The 18693-nt window shown below is 43.2% G+C and overlaps 2 protein-coding genes across 3 annotated transcripts; one reads left to right on the top strand and one right to left on the bottom strand.

Annotated features, from left to right (window-relative positions):
* Positions 1-744: 744 nt before the first annotated feature.
* lysmd2 (LysM, putative peptidoglycan-binding, domain containing 2) lies at positions 745-5949 on the top strand. The gene is made up of 3 exons (XM_068730369.1): positions 745-1210; positions 2317-2633; positions 5188-5949. The coding sequence occupies exons 1-3, from the start codon at positions 965-967 to the stop codon at positions 5237-5239; spliced, it is 615 nt and encodes a 204-aa protein (XP_068586470.1). The 5' UTR covers positions 745-964; the 3' UTR covers positions 5240-5949.
* Positions 5950-6073: 124 nt separating this feature from the next.
* Positions 6074-18046, bottom strand: scg3 (secretogranin III). 2 transcript variants are annotated; one of them, XM_068730367.1, is made up of 12 exons: positions 17813-18046; positions 16666-16718; positions 16454-16496; positions 16094-16321; positions 15060-15202; positions 14640-14798; positions 14316-14550; positions 13959-14075; positions 11322-11405; positions 10437-10547; positions 9301-9390; positions 6074-6987 (listed from the first exon to the last, which is right to left on the bottom strand). In XM_068730367.1, exons 1-12 carry the CDS (start codon positions 17913-17915, stop codon positions 6869-6871), a joined length of 1485 nt encoding a protein of 494 aa, XP_068586468.1. In that variant the 5' UTR covers positions 17916-18046; the 3' UTR covers positions 6074-6868. The 2 variants fall into 2 exon arrangements, with proteins under 2 accessions (XP_068586468.1, XP_068586469.1); XM_068730368.1 differs by having other exon boundaries at positions 16106-16321.
* Between the last annotated feature and the right edge of the window lie 647 nt (positions 18047-18693).

Genomic DNA, 18693 nt, shown 5'->3' with positions numbered 1-18693 from the left:
TCTAGTTTGAGTTTTTACTGTAACTGCATCACCTCAATTGAATTATTCCATCCTAAAAATATAGGTGGATGTTTTGTTTGTGCGACTAATTTCCAATATGATAGCAAGGAAAACGGGAACATTATGTTGAGTGAATCAGGTTTTCATTTGGCAGACTTTATGACACTGATATGGCAGCTTGGGAAAATCCCTTTTGCATTTTAAAAAAAGGTTTTACTGTGCGGTCTAGGTCTAAAACATGTTATTTTTATGCACGGTTGACTGTAAACCAGATTCCTCTCACTGAGGCCATCCAAAGTGATCCTGCACTTAACAGCTTTGGCTCCAGATGTCACATGCAGTAGTGCGTGGTCACAGAGACCTGCTGAATGTTTCCACCCAATGTGAAAGGATCTCTCAAGTCCTACTTAGTTATGTGTTACACAAGAACAGAGAGGTGGCCATCTCAGTCTTGGCTTTAAAGACCTTAAAACGTAGCCATCTAATTACTACTGTTTTACAAGGTCATGCTATTAACAGCTTCTGTCTGTCTGTCTGTCTGTCTGCCCGTCCGTCCGTCCGTCCGTCTGTCCGTCTGTCTATCTATAACCTTTCAACAATTGTTCTTAATCCTCATATTGGTCTATGGTATTATGAATTATTTTATAGCCTTTCAACGATTGTTAGTAAACATTGAATTCTTCTTTATAAGGACTTATTTTGAAAGTGTAACCGGAAACTGTATTATTGTTGTTCCTCCCGGACGTCTGTACGTCAACGTAAGGCTCTATGACAAAAGCTACCCGTGAGGTAGTGGTAGCGGTTCCCGAAACATGTCCCTTATCCCCCGGGTTGACATGCAGAGTATGACCGGCGATGGGAATCTCCCAGCCGCCTGAACCAGCGACTAACGTGACTACAGCCGGTCAACTGGAGCGTTAGAGCAGCCAGAGGTAACCGGGGCTCTTTGTTTATTCAAGAGAAGATGGCGGAGTTTTCGCCCGTCCTGCCGATGCAGGATGGAGGAGGACGTTTTGGCCAGCCCATCTTCCCTCGGTCCAGGTCCGGTTCCGAGTCCGAGAGCGAACTGTCCCAGGGCCTGGCCCGGACCAAGATCCGCTCGTACGGAAGCACAGCCAGCGTCACGGCCTCCCTGGGGGAGAAGTACATAGAGCATCGGGTTACAGACAGCGATACCCTGCAAGGGATCGCTCTCAAATACGGTGTCACGGTAAGTTTTGCCACGCAAACACTGCCGCGTTTAGTTTGTGGAGATGTGATGGGACATGAAATCAGTGTTAACGCACGCGGTCGGTCCTCACTGACAGATCACAACAGCACGCCTATTTTCTCCATCATCACGTTTACTTCTGGATTCTTTAATCTGTCAGGACACCATGGTTTAATTTCCCTTCACAGTCAGTTACTGGAGCAAAAATAAACTTTTATTTATATATATATATCTATAGATATATATCTATATCTATAGATATATCTATAGATATATCTATAGATATAGATATAGATATATCTATATATCTATATCTATATCTATATATATATATATATATATATATATATATATATATATAGATATATATAGATAGATATCTCATTAAAGCCCAGTTGTATATTAGCTCGTTGCTGTAGCATCAGTCCAACACATTCAGGCTATTTCTTGTGTTTCACTTTGCCTTGTGTGGTTGGGGCTCACTTCTTCATTTGACTTTCATTCTCACAACATGAGCCAACAGCAGTGAGGTGAAAGGGGGTCACATTCTTAATGCCACATGGGTTTATACATTCTAACAATGGTTGGGCAGACTGTTTTCACTTACAGCGGATGGGGAGTTTGCATGTATACTTCTATCAACCTGTCGAAGTGGCTCCGGTCCCCCGAGGGCCCCCCAAGCTCCTCAGACTCTTTGGTCGTCTAATGATTGATTCTTCATTGAAGCATGCTCAAACAGCTGCTAACAAACCAAATATCTAACCCTATTCCCAATGTATTTAGTTATAATGGAGAGTTTGTATCCAAAGATGTTTTTATTGCCGTTTAGATCACATCTCCAGAGTTAAAATGCATGTAGACTGTTAAAAAAAAAAAAAAAAAAAAGTGTGTTTTTGTTCACTTGATAGGAATCAAAAAGATTTAATGTCATGTGGACAAATTAAAACCAACTCCATATATTCATATCAGTGACACAATATATAAGCTGACTCGGTCCTCAAGGTCTAAACTTAAGTGCAAAGGATGAAAACAGGGAAGGAGACAGCTGAGTCACAGAAATGATGCTGTTCTAACACCGTCTGTTTGTTGTCACCCTCACACGCCAGATGGAGCAAATCAAGAGAGCCAACAAGCTGTTCAGCAACGACTGCATTTTTCTGAAGAACAGCCTCAACATCCCCGTGTTGTCGGAGAAGCGCTACATATTTAACGGACTGTCGCTGGACTCTCCCGACGGGGACGGTGACGCGGCAGATCCGCCCTGTGTTGCGTTGCGTGACGTCGAGGGGCCCTCGCCGCCCCCCGAGGACTCCAAACCCCCCCAGCCAGAGGAGCTGTCAGCCAAAGACTTCTTACACAGACTGGACTTGCAAATCAAACAATCCAAGCAGGCGGCACGCAGGCTGAAGGAAGAGGAAGTAAGGTGAGGTGTTGAAACAACCCCCCCCCCCCCAAACCGCTGCTTATTTCCTGTGTTGTTGACTAGTGCACATTTTTAGACCGGGCTGGGAACGCTCATTGCCAGTTATTGTCTTTCTGAATTTGGCTGAATTAGAAAAGTAGCAGCAGTCAGCTGGTGTTTGTGTGGCACATGAATGGGGTGAAATAGACAGGACGCATTTGTAAGTTTGGTATGATAAAGTCCAGCATCTGTAGGCATTGGTCCTGGTAAAAGCTCTGTTTTTTTTGTTTTGCCACTGCGTTACTGTTCACAGCCCCTTTTCCCTCCAAAAGCACCGGATATAGTTAAACTGGGACTAAAGATCAACCTTAATGCGTTGAAGTGCTTGTCAGAACCGTGGCCTAGACTCTCATCCCTCAGCTCCGGAGGTGATTGTCAGGAATCCCGATCAGCAAGAACAGAGACCGTAAAGTGGAAACGCTGTCACAGAAGGAGGATCGAAGATGGGAATCGGGTTGCTTTTTGTTTTTTTTGCCGACCTGCTGCACTATTCGGGTGCCACGTTCTGCAACAATCGGATGTTTAGAAGGAGATGTGGCTTGCTGAATCAGACCGGAGTTTGTCTCCCTGACACTCGGTACGTCTGCTCAGCACTGAGGTGGTAGCGGATGCCTGGCAGACCCCCATTCATTCATAGACAAACAGGCGTTGTTGGCACTATCGGTTTAGTCAGGACTGAGTCACTCCACGTCGGGCTCTCTTAAAGTGTTTCGCTCGTACTACAGTGGATCCTGTAGCAGCCGTTATGTAAATTCCCTTCTCTCCTGAGAGAATAAGGAGGGTCTTATCACGTTCATCTACGGAACATTTCATACCAAACGATATCAATGCAATCCGCCCTCAGAACGACAACATGTAGGATTTCAATGTTTTCCTACATCCTGTCGAGGTGATTGTGATTTGGTGTTGGTGTGCTAGAATGGAGTAGCAACTTCTTCTTCTTTTTCGTGTGAAAAAGCCAGAAGAAATCCTCAAAGGAATATATTTGATAGTCTCTTTTTAAAGGTAAAAAGGGTTCTGACTGAATTAAAGGACAGTCTTTACTAACATTGTGTGATAAACAGTCATTATTTGCTCCATGTTAGTCAGTTCTGTACATACTATTCATCAGGTAAGCTAATATTGTAGTGTTTCAGTAATATAGGACCACCGACTGCGCAACATTAATTTAGTCATGATGTGCCAGTAAGCCTAGAACTGTGTTTTTTGTTTTTACAAAGACACGAGCCGGAGTAAAAGCGCAGAACAAAGCGTTTTAATGTCTCTGTTAAGTGTTTACCTACCAAAGCCGAGCTTTGTGTGAAGCCTTGTCTCCAGCCACACCAGAGGGGTGTGTGTGTGTGTGTGTGTGTGTGTGTGTGTGTGTGTGTGTGTGTGTGTGTGTGTGTGTGTGTGTGTGTGTGTGTGTGTGTGTGTGTGTGTGTGTGTGTGTGTGTGTGTGTGTGTGTGTGGACAAACACAGGCTTGCTGCCTTGTTTCCAGAGTAAACACAGACCGCATGACCGTTTGGCTTCTTCCCTCTGACGGAACAAACCACGAACCGACTGCTTGATACATTTCCTTCTAGAGGACCCTATATCTATCATGTATGGATTCACATTATGAAGATTTTGTTTTTATTGTGGCCACATTATGCAACAAACTCGGTCATTACCGTGCAGTCCTGGAACTTGCTTCTAAGCCCGAAGACGTCTTTCCTGTCACTTCCCGTCATGTATTGTTATCGTTTAACAACTTTATTTGTATATTACGTTTATAAAAAAAAAAAAAAGAAAAAAGCTCAGTTACGGAATCGTTATGAAGGCTCATAAAGAGAGAGGATGATATGAGGAATAGGGTGAGAAAAGAAACAAAGACTCTTAACTCCTAAAAAAAGTGGTTGTGCCGAATCAGATGAAGGAAACATGATATGAGTCGGAACGGGTTTATAGTAAAGTAGAACAAGTGTCATTGAATATGCATATAAATATCCACAAAATAACGAAGATGGACTGATCCATGCATTATTAAAAGACCGAGCCCTCGATAAAGAGTTCTTCTTCTTCAATCAAACGTTTATTGTGAACATCCAGATGCACAGGGAGAGTGTCTGTAGAAAACAGCACTTATAAATATAACTATCTTTCCTTTTTAAAAAAAAAAATTGGTGTCTTTTGTGATCAGTTCAATTTGTTAAATACCTTTCATGTTTTAATTAAAAAAAAAATCCGAATTTTAGCAGTATAAAAAGACTGATCCTGTCGTCCCTCAGGATGTTTTCATGTTGTCACACAGAATATCTATAGGAGCCTCATACTGTTACTGTTCTATCTCCTCTATCACGCTCTGTTTTCTCCTCTGGTTAACTGGACTCCTTGGCAGCCGGACTGTTTTCTCAACCTTGTGCATAGTTTGAAAAATGTACAGTAGCACTACAGAAAAATATTTCCTCCCAATTAAGGAGTGTGTTGAGGCAATTAGTTTCCATTGTGGGGAAACTAAAAGATGATCTATCTTTTCTTTTTCTCATTCGCAGGAACGACCAGGAGGACTACACGGCCCCCACCTCGTCATATCAGGAGATATAAAGGACCCCCCAGACACACAAACATACAAACAGTACCGCAACCACATCGCTGTTTTCTTTTTTTTTACTTTTCTCTTTACCGTTTTGCTTTTACCAACCATGTTAAACAAAAGTATCATGTTTGCCTTTTTATTTATTGATATGCGACTATTGCGATGTGGGTTTCATAGTTTAGTACAGCTTTACAGCTCGGAGGAGCATCTGATATAAATATCGTCCGAGCACATCCGCCCATCATATGCTTCTGACGCTACTGTACAGAACCCACCTGCTGCATATGACACACACACACACACACACACACACACACACACACACACACACACACACACACACACACACACAGCGCTAAGCAATTCCAGAGGGATTAGCTTGTTAATGTTGCTAAATCCCCTCCTTTAATAGTATCACTGGAAAGTATATTCAGGCCTTCCTCATCAATGTTTACCCTGTACGAGCTCACCCCAAACAGAAGCGGCGGATAGACTCGAGCCTTTGAACACCTTCCGTTTTGCCTCATTCAAGCTTTGGTCTTTGGGGGGGGGGGGGGGGGGGGGGGGCAGAAGGGACTGCTCTATTTTTTATTTATTTTTTTTGAAGTGTGAATGCATTATTTATGTGTGTGGAGAACTGTCCGTTACAGCTGTTTTATTGTACTTTTAAAATGTATTGGTTTTATTTTGGAGAGAATAAATGTGTAATTAAATCAAACATGAAACTCTCGTGTGTGTTTCCATGACGATGCAGGGTTCGTGTGAGCATGTGGATGTCAATTATTGGTGTTGGGTTGTTTTTCCTCCCAGTGCTGCTTTGCCGTCACATTTAAGTACACAGGTAAAGAAAAGACAAAGTTTTAATTGCTTTTAAACTTTAGGAAAAAATCACAAATATTTACATTTAAAAATACTTATCTTGAGGCTCTACAGAGATGGAAATGTTGAACTCATAGAGACATGCAGAGAGCATTGATGGTACAAACAGGGCCCCCTAGTGGGCTCCCAGGAGAATTACAGCAGAACCAAACGGGAGTAAGTAGATCACTGACATGATGCACAAAGAACAAATATTTTTGGGTTAAAATAAAAAGCAAGATTACATAGGGACCTTACATATACACTGGAAAAAGGAAATATAATAGGCTAAGACAGGTTACACTGAATGAGTACACTTTGATATATGTGCATTTTGTTGCAAAAAGTATATTGGAAACGGTAGATGATGTAGCTATGGCATCATACTCTCATAACATTCATTTCCCACAGGAGTCAGGTTGGAGTAAATGCTAGCGTTTAGTTGGACATGTGAGGTGGTTACATAAAATACTTTGATTTCTCTCTCAATAATATTCTAGGGATTATTACTCTGCGATCTTGGCGTGCAAATATAATCGTATGTAGCTGTGAAGAATCGGTTTACTGTTTTGTTGATAGTTCTATTAAATCCCTTCTCTTGATACATTTCGGGAATGTCTTGGAGGGTTAACAAGTTCCCTTAAGCAGGTAGTTTTGAATACATAGTACATACTTTACCATGCCATGGGAAATAACTGTAAGTAGTCAGGGTTTTGTTTGAGATGTTAATGGCAGATTCAGTCCCGTGTGGGTTGGAGGATGGGTGATGGGTGTCGGCGTTACAGGCTGCTGTAGATCCTCTTGATGGTGTCGCCCTCATCCTTGGCGATGATGCCCTTCTGAATGTAGGAGTCAACCTGCTGGTCCATGAAGTCCTTCAGCTTGGACAGGTCGTAATCTGGACAGAGAGGCAGAAACAAAGGATGGGTTTATATTCTGAGATTCAAATGGGAAGATCATGAGGCCACGGTGGTTGGCAGAATAGATCAGACATTAAACTTCTTAAGATGCGGCACCCAAACAAGCCATAATCTGGTACGGTGGTTCATTATCAAGGGGGATTAAGGTCAGAGTACGCATATTTGTCTGGACTCGAGAAGATACCACATACATAAGAAGTAGGTCAAAAGATCACGGTGTCGACATTAACTGCCAAGTTGTACTTCCAACAATGAAATGATTCGTAGTATGCGATTCAAATGTAATGTGATCAGTTTCCAACAAACTCACTCAAATACTAAAGAAATAGGTCAAGCTTTTTTTTTGACGCACCATTTGTAATCACCTTGCTCTAGACAAGTCACTGTGGTAGCACCACAAGGCCGCAGCAGGATGTGGCTATATTTAGAGATGAACACAATCTACCTCTGTATCATCCATCATGGTCACAAATGAGTCTCAGAAAGCAGGCAAACAGCTGCTGCACCACTTCTCCCTGCTCCGACTGGCTCGTCCGACTAACAGAGGGAGAAGGACGGACAGCCGAGGAGTCACACAACATCCTCCTTATGACATTCCTAACAGCAGCAATTCATTGCGTTGCCTCGAGACGCAGTTGCCCTGCGGACGACCAACATGACGTGTGCGAGGGATTAACTGAATGTGATTAGAGACGCAGCGCGACGCTTCTCTCAATCTTTGCTGCGAGGAGCCGAGAGCCAAAGCCAGGATGTCGACTCTGTGTCCGTCTGCTCCTCTGGCTAATCTGTGTGGTGTGTGGGCGTAGACACACACACACAAACACACACACACACACACACACACACACACACACACACACACACACACACACGTATTGACACAGACACACAGAGAGAGTCTGCTGAGATTGTCCTAATGCGTGCTTCTGGTATAGAGTAAACACAGTAAATTGCCCATCGCCCACTCTGTTACTATGACACTGCTTTTTGGTTGAAAAGGCTTTTGTTGTCCTCCAGCTGTACTTTCTCCATAGAGAGAGAGAGAGAGAGAGAGAATAAGGATGAGGTTTAATGTGGTACAGCGTAGTGTATCATTTTAGCTGCTGAGTGCCACTACGGAAAAATGAGGTGATCTTGGGGGCCACATTTTGACTCAGTGTGTGTGTGTGTGTGTGTGTGTGTGTGTGTGTGTGTGTGTGTGTTCAGTGTGAGCTTGTCTGCTATCTGTTCATCTCCTCTGCCCAGATCACTGAGGGGCAGGCGGGGACGCCCCTGTTGTCCCAGACAACCACTCACCACGCACCAGAATGCAAATGAAGTGTCCTATATAGAGCCTGGCTGGAGACGAGCGCTGAACAAAACTTCCCTGCTGCTCTGGCCTCTGCAGCTCCATCTTCGGGGGTTCAAGATGCACACAAGAATTTAGGTCAAACTTTGTTTGCCTCTCCATCTTTCGATTGTATCTCTGACTCACCAGTGGCTGAATCACTTATCGATCGGCTCAGATTAGAGCAGGCCACTGGGCGTCAGCAGTACATTTAAATCTCACTGAGCTAGAGTTTTTAGAGGGTTTTTCATCCGATATGTCGTGAGATGATCAACAGTGGACGAATGAATAATGAGAACTCATTAACATTTCATTCTCTGCTGCTTAATTAAGCACCACTGGGCGTCAGTTTTACAGCGTGGAGAGCCAAACAGCAGACGAGTGCACAGTTTTCACAGCTATGCAGACTGGTGTGTTTTCTGGGTCACATGCTGCGTCGTTATGAATGCTGACAGTTACAGGATGGGAGGAGGCACACTCACCAACTCTATAAATCCATAGACATGGGCATTGATGACAAAGAGGTGGTGGTCTCTACATGGCTTTCTTTTTGAGTTGTTGTGATACTAGTGCTAATCATCAACCTGGTTCAAAATCCACGACTACATCTCCTTTTCACACATGCTCAACTGCAAATATTAAGGAACAGAAAAAAAGGGAATAAAATGAATAGACATTTGTCTCTGAACAAGAAAGCGGCATCGCGGGTAATTAGGACAGAGGCATCAACAATTATCCATATTCATGGCATCTGGGGTGAAGCATCATTCCTGGTTTCCCAATCTCATTTTACTTGCAAATTGAGGCAAACAAAAGAGACTTCAAATTTTCGGTACTTCAGTGCGTGGCCTCAGACCTGTCTGTGACCCAGCACAGTTTAGTGAGGGGACGAGGGTGTGCAAATCAGGATGTGTTCGGGGTCTGGCTCTTTAAAACTCAGCAAAGATTGGAGTGTGTGTCTCACCATCTTTGCCCTCTTCTTTGTTGTGTTTCTTCAACCACTCGATGTTCTTCCTGATGGCCTCCAGATACGTCTCTGACTTGCCAGGCTGATCTGGTGGGAGATGGAGAAAAATGAAGAAAATGAGATATGAAAATCTTCCTCTTCTATGTATTAGAAAATAGTAAATATGTGGATTTCCTTTTACTACTTCTGTAACACATTCACTCAGAAGAAGAGTAAGACAGTTCTATCTTTGATTTATCAATTATTTACACCACAAAAATGTCATAAAGCAAAACTTTATGGCTTAACGTTTACATGTCTATAGCAATTGGAGCACACTGACAGCAATATAATAAGACACATTCTTCATGCCTTAGGGCCAAAAAAGACACACTCAATGTAGAAAAGTGGTAGCAGCGACAGGTGTGTGATATCTACAGTTTGGGATTTAAATGGATATTAAGCACCAATCAAAATCAGACTATTGCTTCAACACAGATTATAGTTGGATTATAACACATGCCCCTAATTTTCCCATCATATTATGCAACTCAATCTAGCACAGATAACACAGAGTTCAGTTGACATTGCGCAGGATTCGTGTCATTTCCTGCTGAAACGAATGTCCTGGTGGTAATCCTGCTCTATCTTCCGTTTTGACTTTCTTCTTTATGCACGCTTGCGTGTGTGCATGTGGGAGGATTACATTGATGAGCGTGTACAGTACGGTGTACAGGGACAGAGAATAATGGCAGCTGGGACGAGCTTTCCTGTGAGTGTTATTGGACTGGCCTAGTTCAGGGACTTAGCTATGATTGGCCTCGACTACACAGTGCTGTTTACTTCCTGTCAGCCCTGCTGAGTCAATACAAAGTCAATACAAACTCATTCTGGAGTCATTTCACTGAGGTAGAGGGAAGAACCGATGTGGTGGGAATCTGCTATATTTGAGAACTCTGCATTTATTTGACACAAAAGAAACAATAAAATCTTAATGCAAAAAAAAAAAAAATGAGTTATGCAATTTACAAGGCACATGGTTTATCATTTTTGAGGTGCAAAACTGTATCAAATTATTTTAGCAAATTATCAAACTACTAAACAAAAAGCTATTCATGTTTCCTCTGGTCATCAGGATTGGGTAGTGGACTGACTGGTCTCAGTTGATGGCTGCTCCTCCTTGGTTGAGTCTTTCAGGTTCTCATACGCCTTCTGCATCTTGGCGGCCTCAGCCTTGGTGTTGTCTTCCTCGTCCAAATTCTTTCCTGCAGGAAACAAACAGAACACGGAGCATTCAATCGCTGCTGGTATAGATGCTACCTTTTCAACTTTTTGGGGAAATACACTTGTTCGCTTTGTGGCAGAGACTAATCAACATGTTGAATATTTTGTGATTCATCTGTACAAAAACTAAAGTGTAAAAATGATAATAAAAACGCTGTGAGAAGAATCCGAAGAATCAACTGTACATTTATGTTTTTTTGTAATGATTAAACAAACGAGATATGTGGGGGGGGGGGTTTTGCCTTCAGTGATGCTGATAGGTGGATTTTCTTATCTTCTGACTGAGCCAGGCAAGCTGTTTGCCCCTGTTTACAGTCATTATGCTAAGCTAAGCTAACTGGCAGTAGCCTTACATTTACAGATTTGAGAGTGGTATTGATGTTCTCATCCAATTCTCTGCCAGTGAGGAAACCAGCATGTATTTCCCAAAATGCCAAACTATTCATTTGAAGGTCAATTTAAGCTCCCAAAATCTGCTTGGAAGTTTTGTCCCACATCTTTCTAGGATAGTTTGTAAAACTTAAAAACACTTGAGAGGAACCGAATGTGTTTCTGTTCATTAAATAATTCAATCAAACTATATTTTAAACCATATATAACACAAAAAAATGTGCCTATACTTGCGGTCAGCCTATGAAGCTTCACAGAGCCTAATATACTAACTAATAATAACTAACATCTGTCCATGTCGAATCAAATGACATGATTTTATTGATGTTTGACTTGACTGGAGGATAACTTGTGAGGCTGTTTACCGTTGGGTCCAGTGAAGTCAGGAAGCCCGAGAGCCTTGCCCAGCTTGTTCTTGGTCTGCATGGCGATCATAGCATCCAGGTTCTCTGCAGGTGGAGGAAACGCGGCAAATATTTACTTAAGGTTTGATTCGCATTGTGACGTCAGTTCACTCTACGGCTAATGAATGACAAAGCTCTTAACCGTTTCAAAGTGCCACGCTGTTCCTGCGTGACTCAGAGGGTAATTAACATTAGAAAAGGGTTTATTCAATGAATAAATGAAGGTTCAAGAGTATGACGATAGTCATAGTGGAAAGTCTTGTTCTTTTCCACCATCATTTTCAATAATGTTGTTATTCAGTGTAGACTGAACATTGGAAAAGAAAACACAGGCTACAGGAACAATTTGCAATTCATCCAAACGAGCCCATGTATTTTGGGAGTTAGTTAATTTGCCATCGGTGTGTGTTACCACAAATATTACAGTGGCTTAAGCTTCCCGAACAAGATTAGAGAATATAAAAGACCCCAAATCAGCCTGGGAATAACAAAAACAGATCATATGGCCGACAGAGACTGAAGTTAAGTGTCAACTGATCCTCTCTGGATTAACGCAGCGGTAAACATTATGCTCAAAAACCGAGGAAGCAGATGTTCTGGGGATACACACATCGCAGAGATCAGCTGGAATTTCATCCTTTACATGAAGTTCGGCTCACACTTTACTTTGAGTCCCCTTGTTTAGCATTTAGACGCACCACATAGGCACTAACACATGCTTTATCGCACACTACAGATGTAGTTGCAAGCAGCGATAACATTATGTATTAATGCACAGCATTTGCCAGCAATTTCTCCTATAAAAGACATATTTTATATCAACACAACTGTGTTTCACTATATTATCATTCATTATCTGTTCATGCACCAGCCTCACATGACACTTACATCTGCTTGTGACTACATTATTGTGTGTTACAAACCATTTATTACATTTCTATATATGCTAGGGATTATAAATGCTAAGTTGACTTGAAGTAAAGCACGACCCAAGTTCCTAAGAAGAAGTTCATATTCAGGATTGTATCAAAACTTTTTTTGTGGGGATGGGAGATTTTGGTAATTTACCTAAAGAAGAGGTTATTAGAGATGTGGATATTACGACACAAGGACAATAAAGAGACAGGAGAAACAGGAAGGCTTGATTTTACAGCCGTTACTGAGGAGCCGTACAAATGTCCCCTCTCATCTGCATTCACTCGAGCCTCTTTTTCATTTCTTATTATCGAAGCATCACTCTTTCTGCATTCAGGCCGCCTCCTCCCACCTGTTGCACAGAGGAAGCCCATCATTCCATTCTGTCCTTCTGCCCACACAAACACACCATCTTTCTTCCTCCCCCACTCTCTCTCCCTATCGCTCTCTCTCCCTCTCTCTGTCTTGGGGCCTGTTTCTCCCGATTAGCGTTGATGGACAGACCCGTGTGCATTCAGTCGTGTACCTGGGTGACTCTTCGGAGCACCACAGCCAGCAGGGGGTGGAGGTGGGGAGGTGGGGGGGGGGATGACTGGTTGCTAGGCGATGGCGGAATTCCGTCCTATTATCTTCTCACAACCTACACGACACAAAGCCAGAGGGGTTGCCTAGGGAACCCTTCGCCGTCTTCTACCGGTGTGTAACGTCAGCAGTGATCATTTGTTCCACTGCTGAGGGTCATCTGAAAGGGTACTGATTAATCCTTACAACGTCAGCCTTCGTAATAAGAGTCGATCACAGCTCTGATAGTGGCATATATGCACAAGAGTCGTTCCAATTAGCTACAAATTTGATTTCTCATCTCATTCTTTATTTTTAAGCTTCTCAATTATAAGGATTGGCTGCTTTTCTATGTTTTATATAAGTGTAAACATATTTCTGTTTTTTGAACTGTTGAGTTAAAAAAAGACATAACATAGGACTCTACTTCTGATGGCCATTTTCTTTCACAATTTCAACGTCAAATGATTGGAAAATGAACGAAAAAAACAATTGACACACAAGCCGATAATGACAATAATCTTGGTGGCCTAGATGAGACCGCGTATGCCGAGCTGACTTTAATCCTCTCCCATGTATAATGTTTTTTTATGTACGACTGAGTGTCATTTGAGAGAGAGAGAGAGAGAGAGAGAGAGAGAGAGAGAGAGAGAGAGAGAAAGAGAGAGAGAGAGAGAGAGAGAGAGAGAGAGAGAGAGATGTTGGGTCTTGGGTTTCCCGAGGCTCACACAGAGAGATGACAGCTGTCCCTTACAGGTGGCTGACTTTACCAATGGCTACTGATGTGATGGCCAGCCTTAAAAACAAACCTGGTCATATAGGGCGCCCCTGAGACTAATCTGTCAGCGCAGGCTTCACACTCCATCGCACCGGCTGATAGGGAACATTAGCTCGGCTCAACGCACTTGGAAGACGAGGGAAAAGACACACAGACAGAGAAATGCATGTGCACGAGTCGGTTAATGCAACGGACGGATAGAAGCTTCGATTTTAGATCGTTCATCCACATGCAAGCCACACATACATAAGGCTGTTAAGCATTATTGGAATCAAAATTGCATTATCATTCATATATGTCAATAAATAATAAAAAAACAGTGCTGGTATTGTGCTACGTCTTACCCAGATAGGACACGCCCTCCTCCGGTGTGATGGTGCCGTACTTCACCATCATCTTCACGAAGTCGATCAGCGTCTTCATGATGGTGATCAATGTCTCTCTCTCCTGAGTGTCTTGATCTGCAGCAGCAAACCGGAGAACACATCTGGCATCAGTGTTTTGTTCATGTTAATTGGCTACCGTGGCATTAATGTTACCACATGGTGTTTCACCGTGGGGGTCATGAAGATGGGATTGTAAATAATTAGTTAGGAGGACAAAACAAGCATGGGCTCAATATCGCCTTGACAACAAGAACTTCTATCTTTGGATGCTGCAAAACAATGATTTCTAAACTGTGCAGGCGTTCTCGTCTTTACCTGAGTCGAGGCTCTTGAGCAGACGGTAGAAGTTGGGGAAGTACTGCAGATCCTGGAGGCCGTCTTCGGGGCTCACCTCGTTGCCCTCCTCCGTGTCTTTGTCCCAGGTCCCGGCGGCCTTGTCGCCCCCGTCTTCTTCTGCATCCCTGTCCACCTCGTCCTCGACCGCGTCCTCGTTTTCGTCCTCGTCATCCTCGTCCTCGTTGTAGCGGCGCCTGGGTGGCTCCCACGTGTCCTGGGGATGCCAGGAGTTCTTGTCGTTACCGTCGTCATCCTTATTGTTATCACTCTCCTCATCACTATCACTTATTCACAGGTTTTTACCTTGTCAGCGTCTGAGTCCTGGACGTCCTGCTGTCCCCTGGTTTCCTGGTCGTTGCTGTCAACGTCCTCGATCTCGTTGTTCCTGGCGTTTTTGGTGATGAGGTCTTGGAGAGCCTCGGCCACCTGGTACTCTAAAGTATCTGCCTGACTGTCGGTGATCTACAGAGGGGGGGGGGGGGAACCCAAAGAGACAGACAAATGTGTCACAATAAATGTGCCGCAAGACGTGTTGAAACAGAACAGACTGCACCGATCAGGAACCTCTATGTGTCACATATTGACTGCTGTCACCGAGAGAACCATCTCAGGGAGCGACTTGGACAAAGCACAATTCACAGAGAGCGATCGAGAGTTCCTGTTGATTAAATGTCACACTGCACGCTGTGTCAAATCGAACGGCATACAAAACTCGCAACCCACCAGCCCCAGTTTGAGCAGTTTCGAGACGATCCTGTCGAACACCCCTCTGTCGTCCTCCTCGTAGATCTTGTTCGCGATCTTCTGGACAATGTCTTCTGCTGTCAGCGGGGTGCCGTCGACCTGGCGGAAACTTTCTGGGTCATCTGAGAGGAGACGACACATATGTTATCATTTGGAACTTTCTAATAGCTGTGTGTGGGTGTAAAGCAGGTGGTTCATGCTTTAATTCTTAATCAGACGATATTCCTCAATATATTCTTGAATATATATTGCTTTCTCCCTTTTCTACTCTCTACTTTATTCCATCTTCTTCTCTGTCTCTCTATTGTACCGTAGAAATGAACAAGAGCTGTCAGTAATAAATAATTCGCTCTCTCCTCTACCAATATTTAACTTCTCTATATCTGCGTTACTGAATAAGAAATGTGCCATTTGCTACAGCTCGACTCTTACATAACAGTCCCAGCTGCTTCCCAACGTCCACGCACAACAAAAATAAGCAGTGCCGGAATACTTTTTGCCCGTATCGGCGAGTTGAATCGTCAGTGTTGAGTTTTACCTATTTCTGTCTCACTCCAGGAAATAAGGAATTAAATCTCGCCTGCACTTGCCAAATTTAGATGTAGCGTAACCCGACGAGCTGCTTGTTATTGTCGGGCCGACCGCATGAATCGATGAAGTGTAGCACTCAGCACTTTGTGTCTGAGTCACCTCGCCTCAGAGACTCTGCTTTATGCTGATGATTGGATCGAATTACATGCATACACAGTGAAATGTGTGCTGATCTGATGAAATCTATTGAGGCTCAAAATCTATGCAGATACCAGCAAATGATTGGATATCGAGTGAAATGGTCGGTGTCTACATGTGTTTTAAAAGTCTCCTGTGCATAGAGCTGGTACAGTAGCCCGGTGTAAGCTTTCACAACTGCTGTGACTGAGAGGGAGAGGATAATCTTTCTTAAGCCTACTCTTTCTTAAAATGTCTGCCCCGGTGGCCTGTCAGCATCAGACAGCGGTGACAGGTGTGCGTACCCTGGTACTTGCCGTCGTCCATCCCGTTCTTGGTGGAGTCGTAGTCCTCAGCCAGACGCCGGCTCTTGGTCGAGTCTGATTCATCTGGAACGTACTGGTCCTCCTTCTCGGGGGGCACCTCAGTGGTCTCCTTTGATTTCTGGCCGTCAGCCAGCGACTTCAGCACAGTGAAGTCGTCGAGGTCCTGCTCTGACTCGGCGTCCTTGGAGGCCGCGGGACGCTTGCTCTCTGAAAGACAGCAGGGACGGAATGATCAAACTGGAGACATACGAGTGGTGAAGATGAACTCCTCTCGCATGAATGTGAAGTGCTGCAACATGAAGCCGGCGTTAATTGATTGGCAGTAAGGTTTCCTCTTACCCGCTGACTGTACTGCAGCCTTCACGCTGTCTGCCTCAGCAATCTGGGGAAATGACGAACATTACATAAATAATTTCCACTCAGGATATAAACTCTGATTATTAATGTTTGCTGGGCTAATACCTTGGTTGTTTGACAAGTGACCATAAAGCCCATTTGGCCGGATATTGGATGATACAATTAGCTGTGAGACATGGAGAAAGAGAGCTTACCTGCTCTTGTAGTGGTCTTTCTTCTGTCAGCTGTCTATTATACACTGTTTTATCTGCAACAAAAAAACAAAACATGCAATAACTTAAAACTTTTAAGCAGACTCAGATTTCTTAGGTCACAAATGTGAATTGCTCATAGAAAAATCAGCTTTTTAACAGAACTCTAATAAGATAATCGACTTCTTTAAAAGGTGTCACATTTTTTTTTCTTTTTTTTTTTTTCTTGTCATTTAAACACATTTGTATCTTCCAGACTTATGTGATCGTTTCTGCGCTCCCAACTCACCATGCACCGCAGAGGCAGGGCTTAATCGGATTATCAAACAAAAAGATTAAACTGCAGCGAAAATAGACCACAAGCGGCCATAACGTGCGAGCAGGCGCCGCTGAACCACAGTCACTGCTGAGCTGCAGCTGAACTTTAGAGGCACTGCTTTCTGCTATGTTTTGTTAGTTATAGATGAACAAAACAAAGCGAAATGATCGTATTACAGCTTCTTCTCAAATGACACTATTTTGTGGTTTCGTTACTCCTCCGTGACAGTTAACTGAATATATGTTTGAGTTGCGGACAAAACAAGACAGTTGAGGACGTCATCGTGGCTTTGAGAAACACTGATCGACATTTTTCACCATTTTCTGAGAGACCCAACAACTATTTGATTAATCGAGAAAATGGACATGTTAATAAACATGATTATCATTAGTTGCAGCCCTATACTAAACATACACAAATATAGGATAAATGGTAAAAAAAGATATGTATATCAATAGGCTAATAGCCCTTTAAATGACATGTACTGTACAAAGTGTACAAGGTGGAATCGACAAATATAGTTTCTCTGCGGATATTCCTATATAAGTGATGCTTTTCAATGATTAGATCAGTATACTAATAAGTTCAAGATAACCTTGTAGTGTTTTCTCTCTTTTCATTTCAGGCACCATGTGTGCTGAACAGCGGGATCTTATTGCACTTTGTGGCGTTTTTTTTAAATCTTCTTTTGTAATCACTGACTTCCTCGAGAACAGTTTTAAATAGCATATCTACATTACTAAACATATTAGCCTATTGCGAAAATGCTTTACAGTACAAGATTACTAAAAGGCATGTCTCTCGCGCGGTTAGAGGCGATGGCCAACTCACCATCCGTTGAGGCTGTAGGTGTGGGGAAGGCAGATATCTGGCTCACTACATTCAGGGCTAGAAGCTGGAAGAGGACAAAAAGGCCGACGTATTTAGACGCCATCCTAAAACAAGCTGTCTCAGAGTGTCCAGGAGGAAGAGATATCCTGGCCGTCAAAGTGCTGAATGTGTGGACAGCTCCGCTCCGCTTCGCCCGGTCGCTGGTGCTGAAACTGCCTCGGAGGCTGCGCCCTGGATGGAGTACCCAGTGTGTGTGTTGGCCCTGCTTCCCCCCAGCGGAAGGACGGGCGCCATAAGCCAATCCAAATTGGCTGTGTCCACAGCTCTAACGTGATTGGTTGTAACCCAAATACAGGGTGGAACTAAGAACCGAAGTCCCGCCTTCGCCCTCTGGGTGCTTGAGTAGGTTTGCAGGTGGAGTCCATACTAGCTGTGAGCGCGCTAGCTGTGAGCGCGCTAGCTGTAAGCACGCTAGCTGAAGTGTACTCGTCGTAGGTAGCCCAAACGGAGCACGCACACAGACCCAGGGACTCTAGGTGGCGCTGTTCCTATAGTTACCCTAACGTACACTCTCCATAATACCAGAAAAGCCCACACCCTTTTTCTTTTGTTACAAAACATCTAATATAACACAGAAAACAAAACAATTTAAAAAAGATTAGACTTAACAATCTAAAGTGTTTGAGAAGAAAGATGATAATTAGGCCCAACTTGACTTAAAAAACCCAAAATGCAGGTAGAATTATACAGTTGAAATACATGTATTTATCAATATAGTTTTAAATTGACAGTTCAGTATGTTGGATATGTGGATGAATTATTGATGTAGATATAATAGAACTTTTTGAGTACAATTTAATTTATTTATATCAAACCACATG

The sequence above is a fragment of the Cebidichthys violaceus genome, unplaced genomic scaffold (assembly GCF_023349555.1).
Source record: "Cebidichthys violaceus isolate CVI_PGR_0920_01 unplaced genomic scaffold, fCebVio1.0.p SCAF_5, whole genome shotgun sequence".
Lineage (NCBI taxonomy): Eukaryota > Metazoa > Chordata > Actinopteri > Perciformes > Stichaeidae > Cebidichthys > Cebidichthys violaceus.
This window is presented reverse-complemented; position numbering and strand designations above follow the sequence as displayed.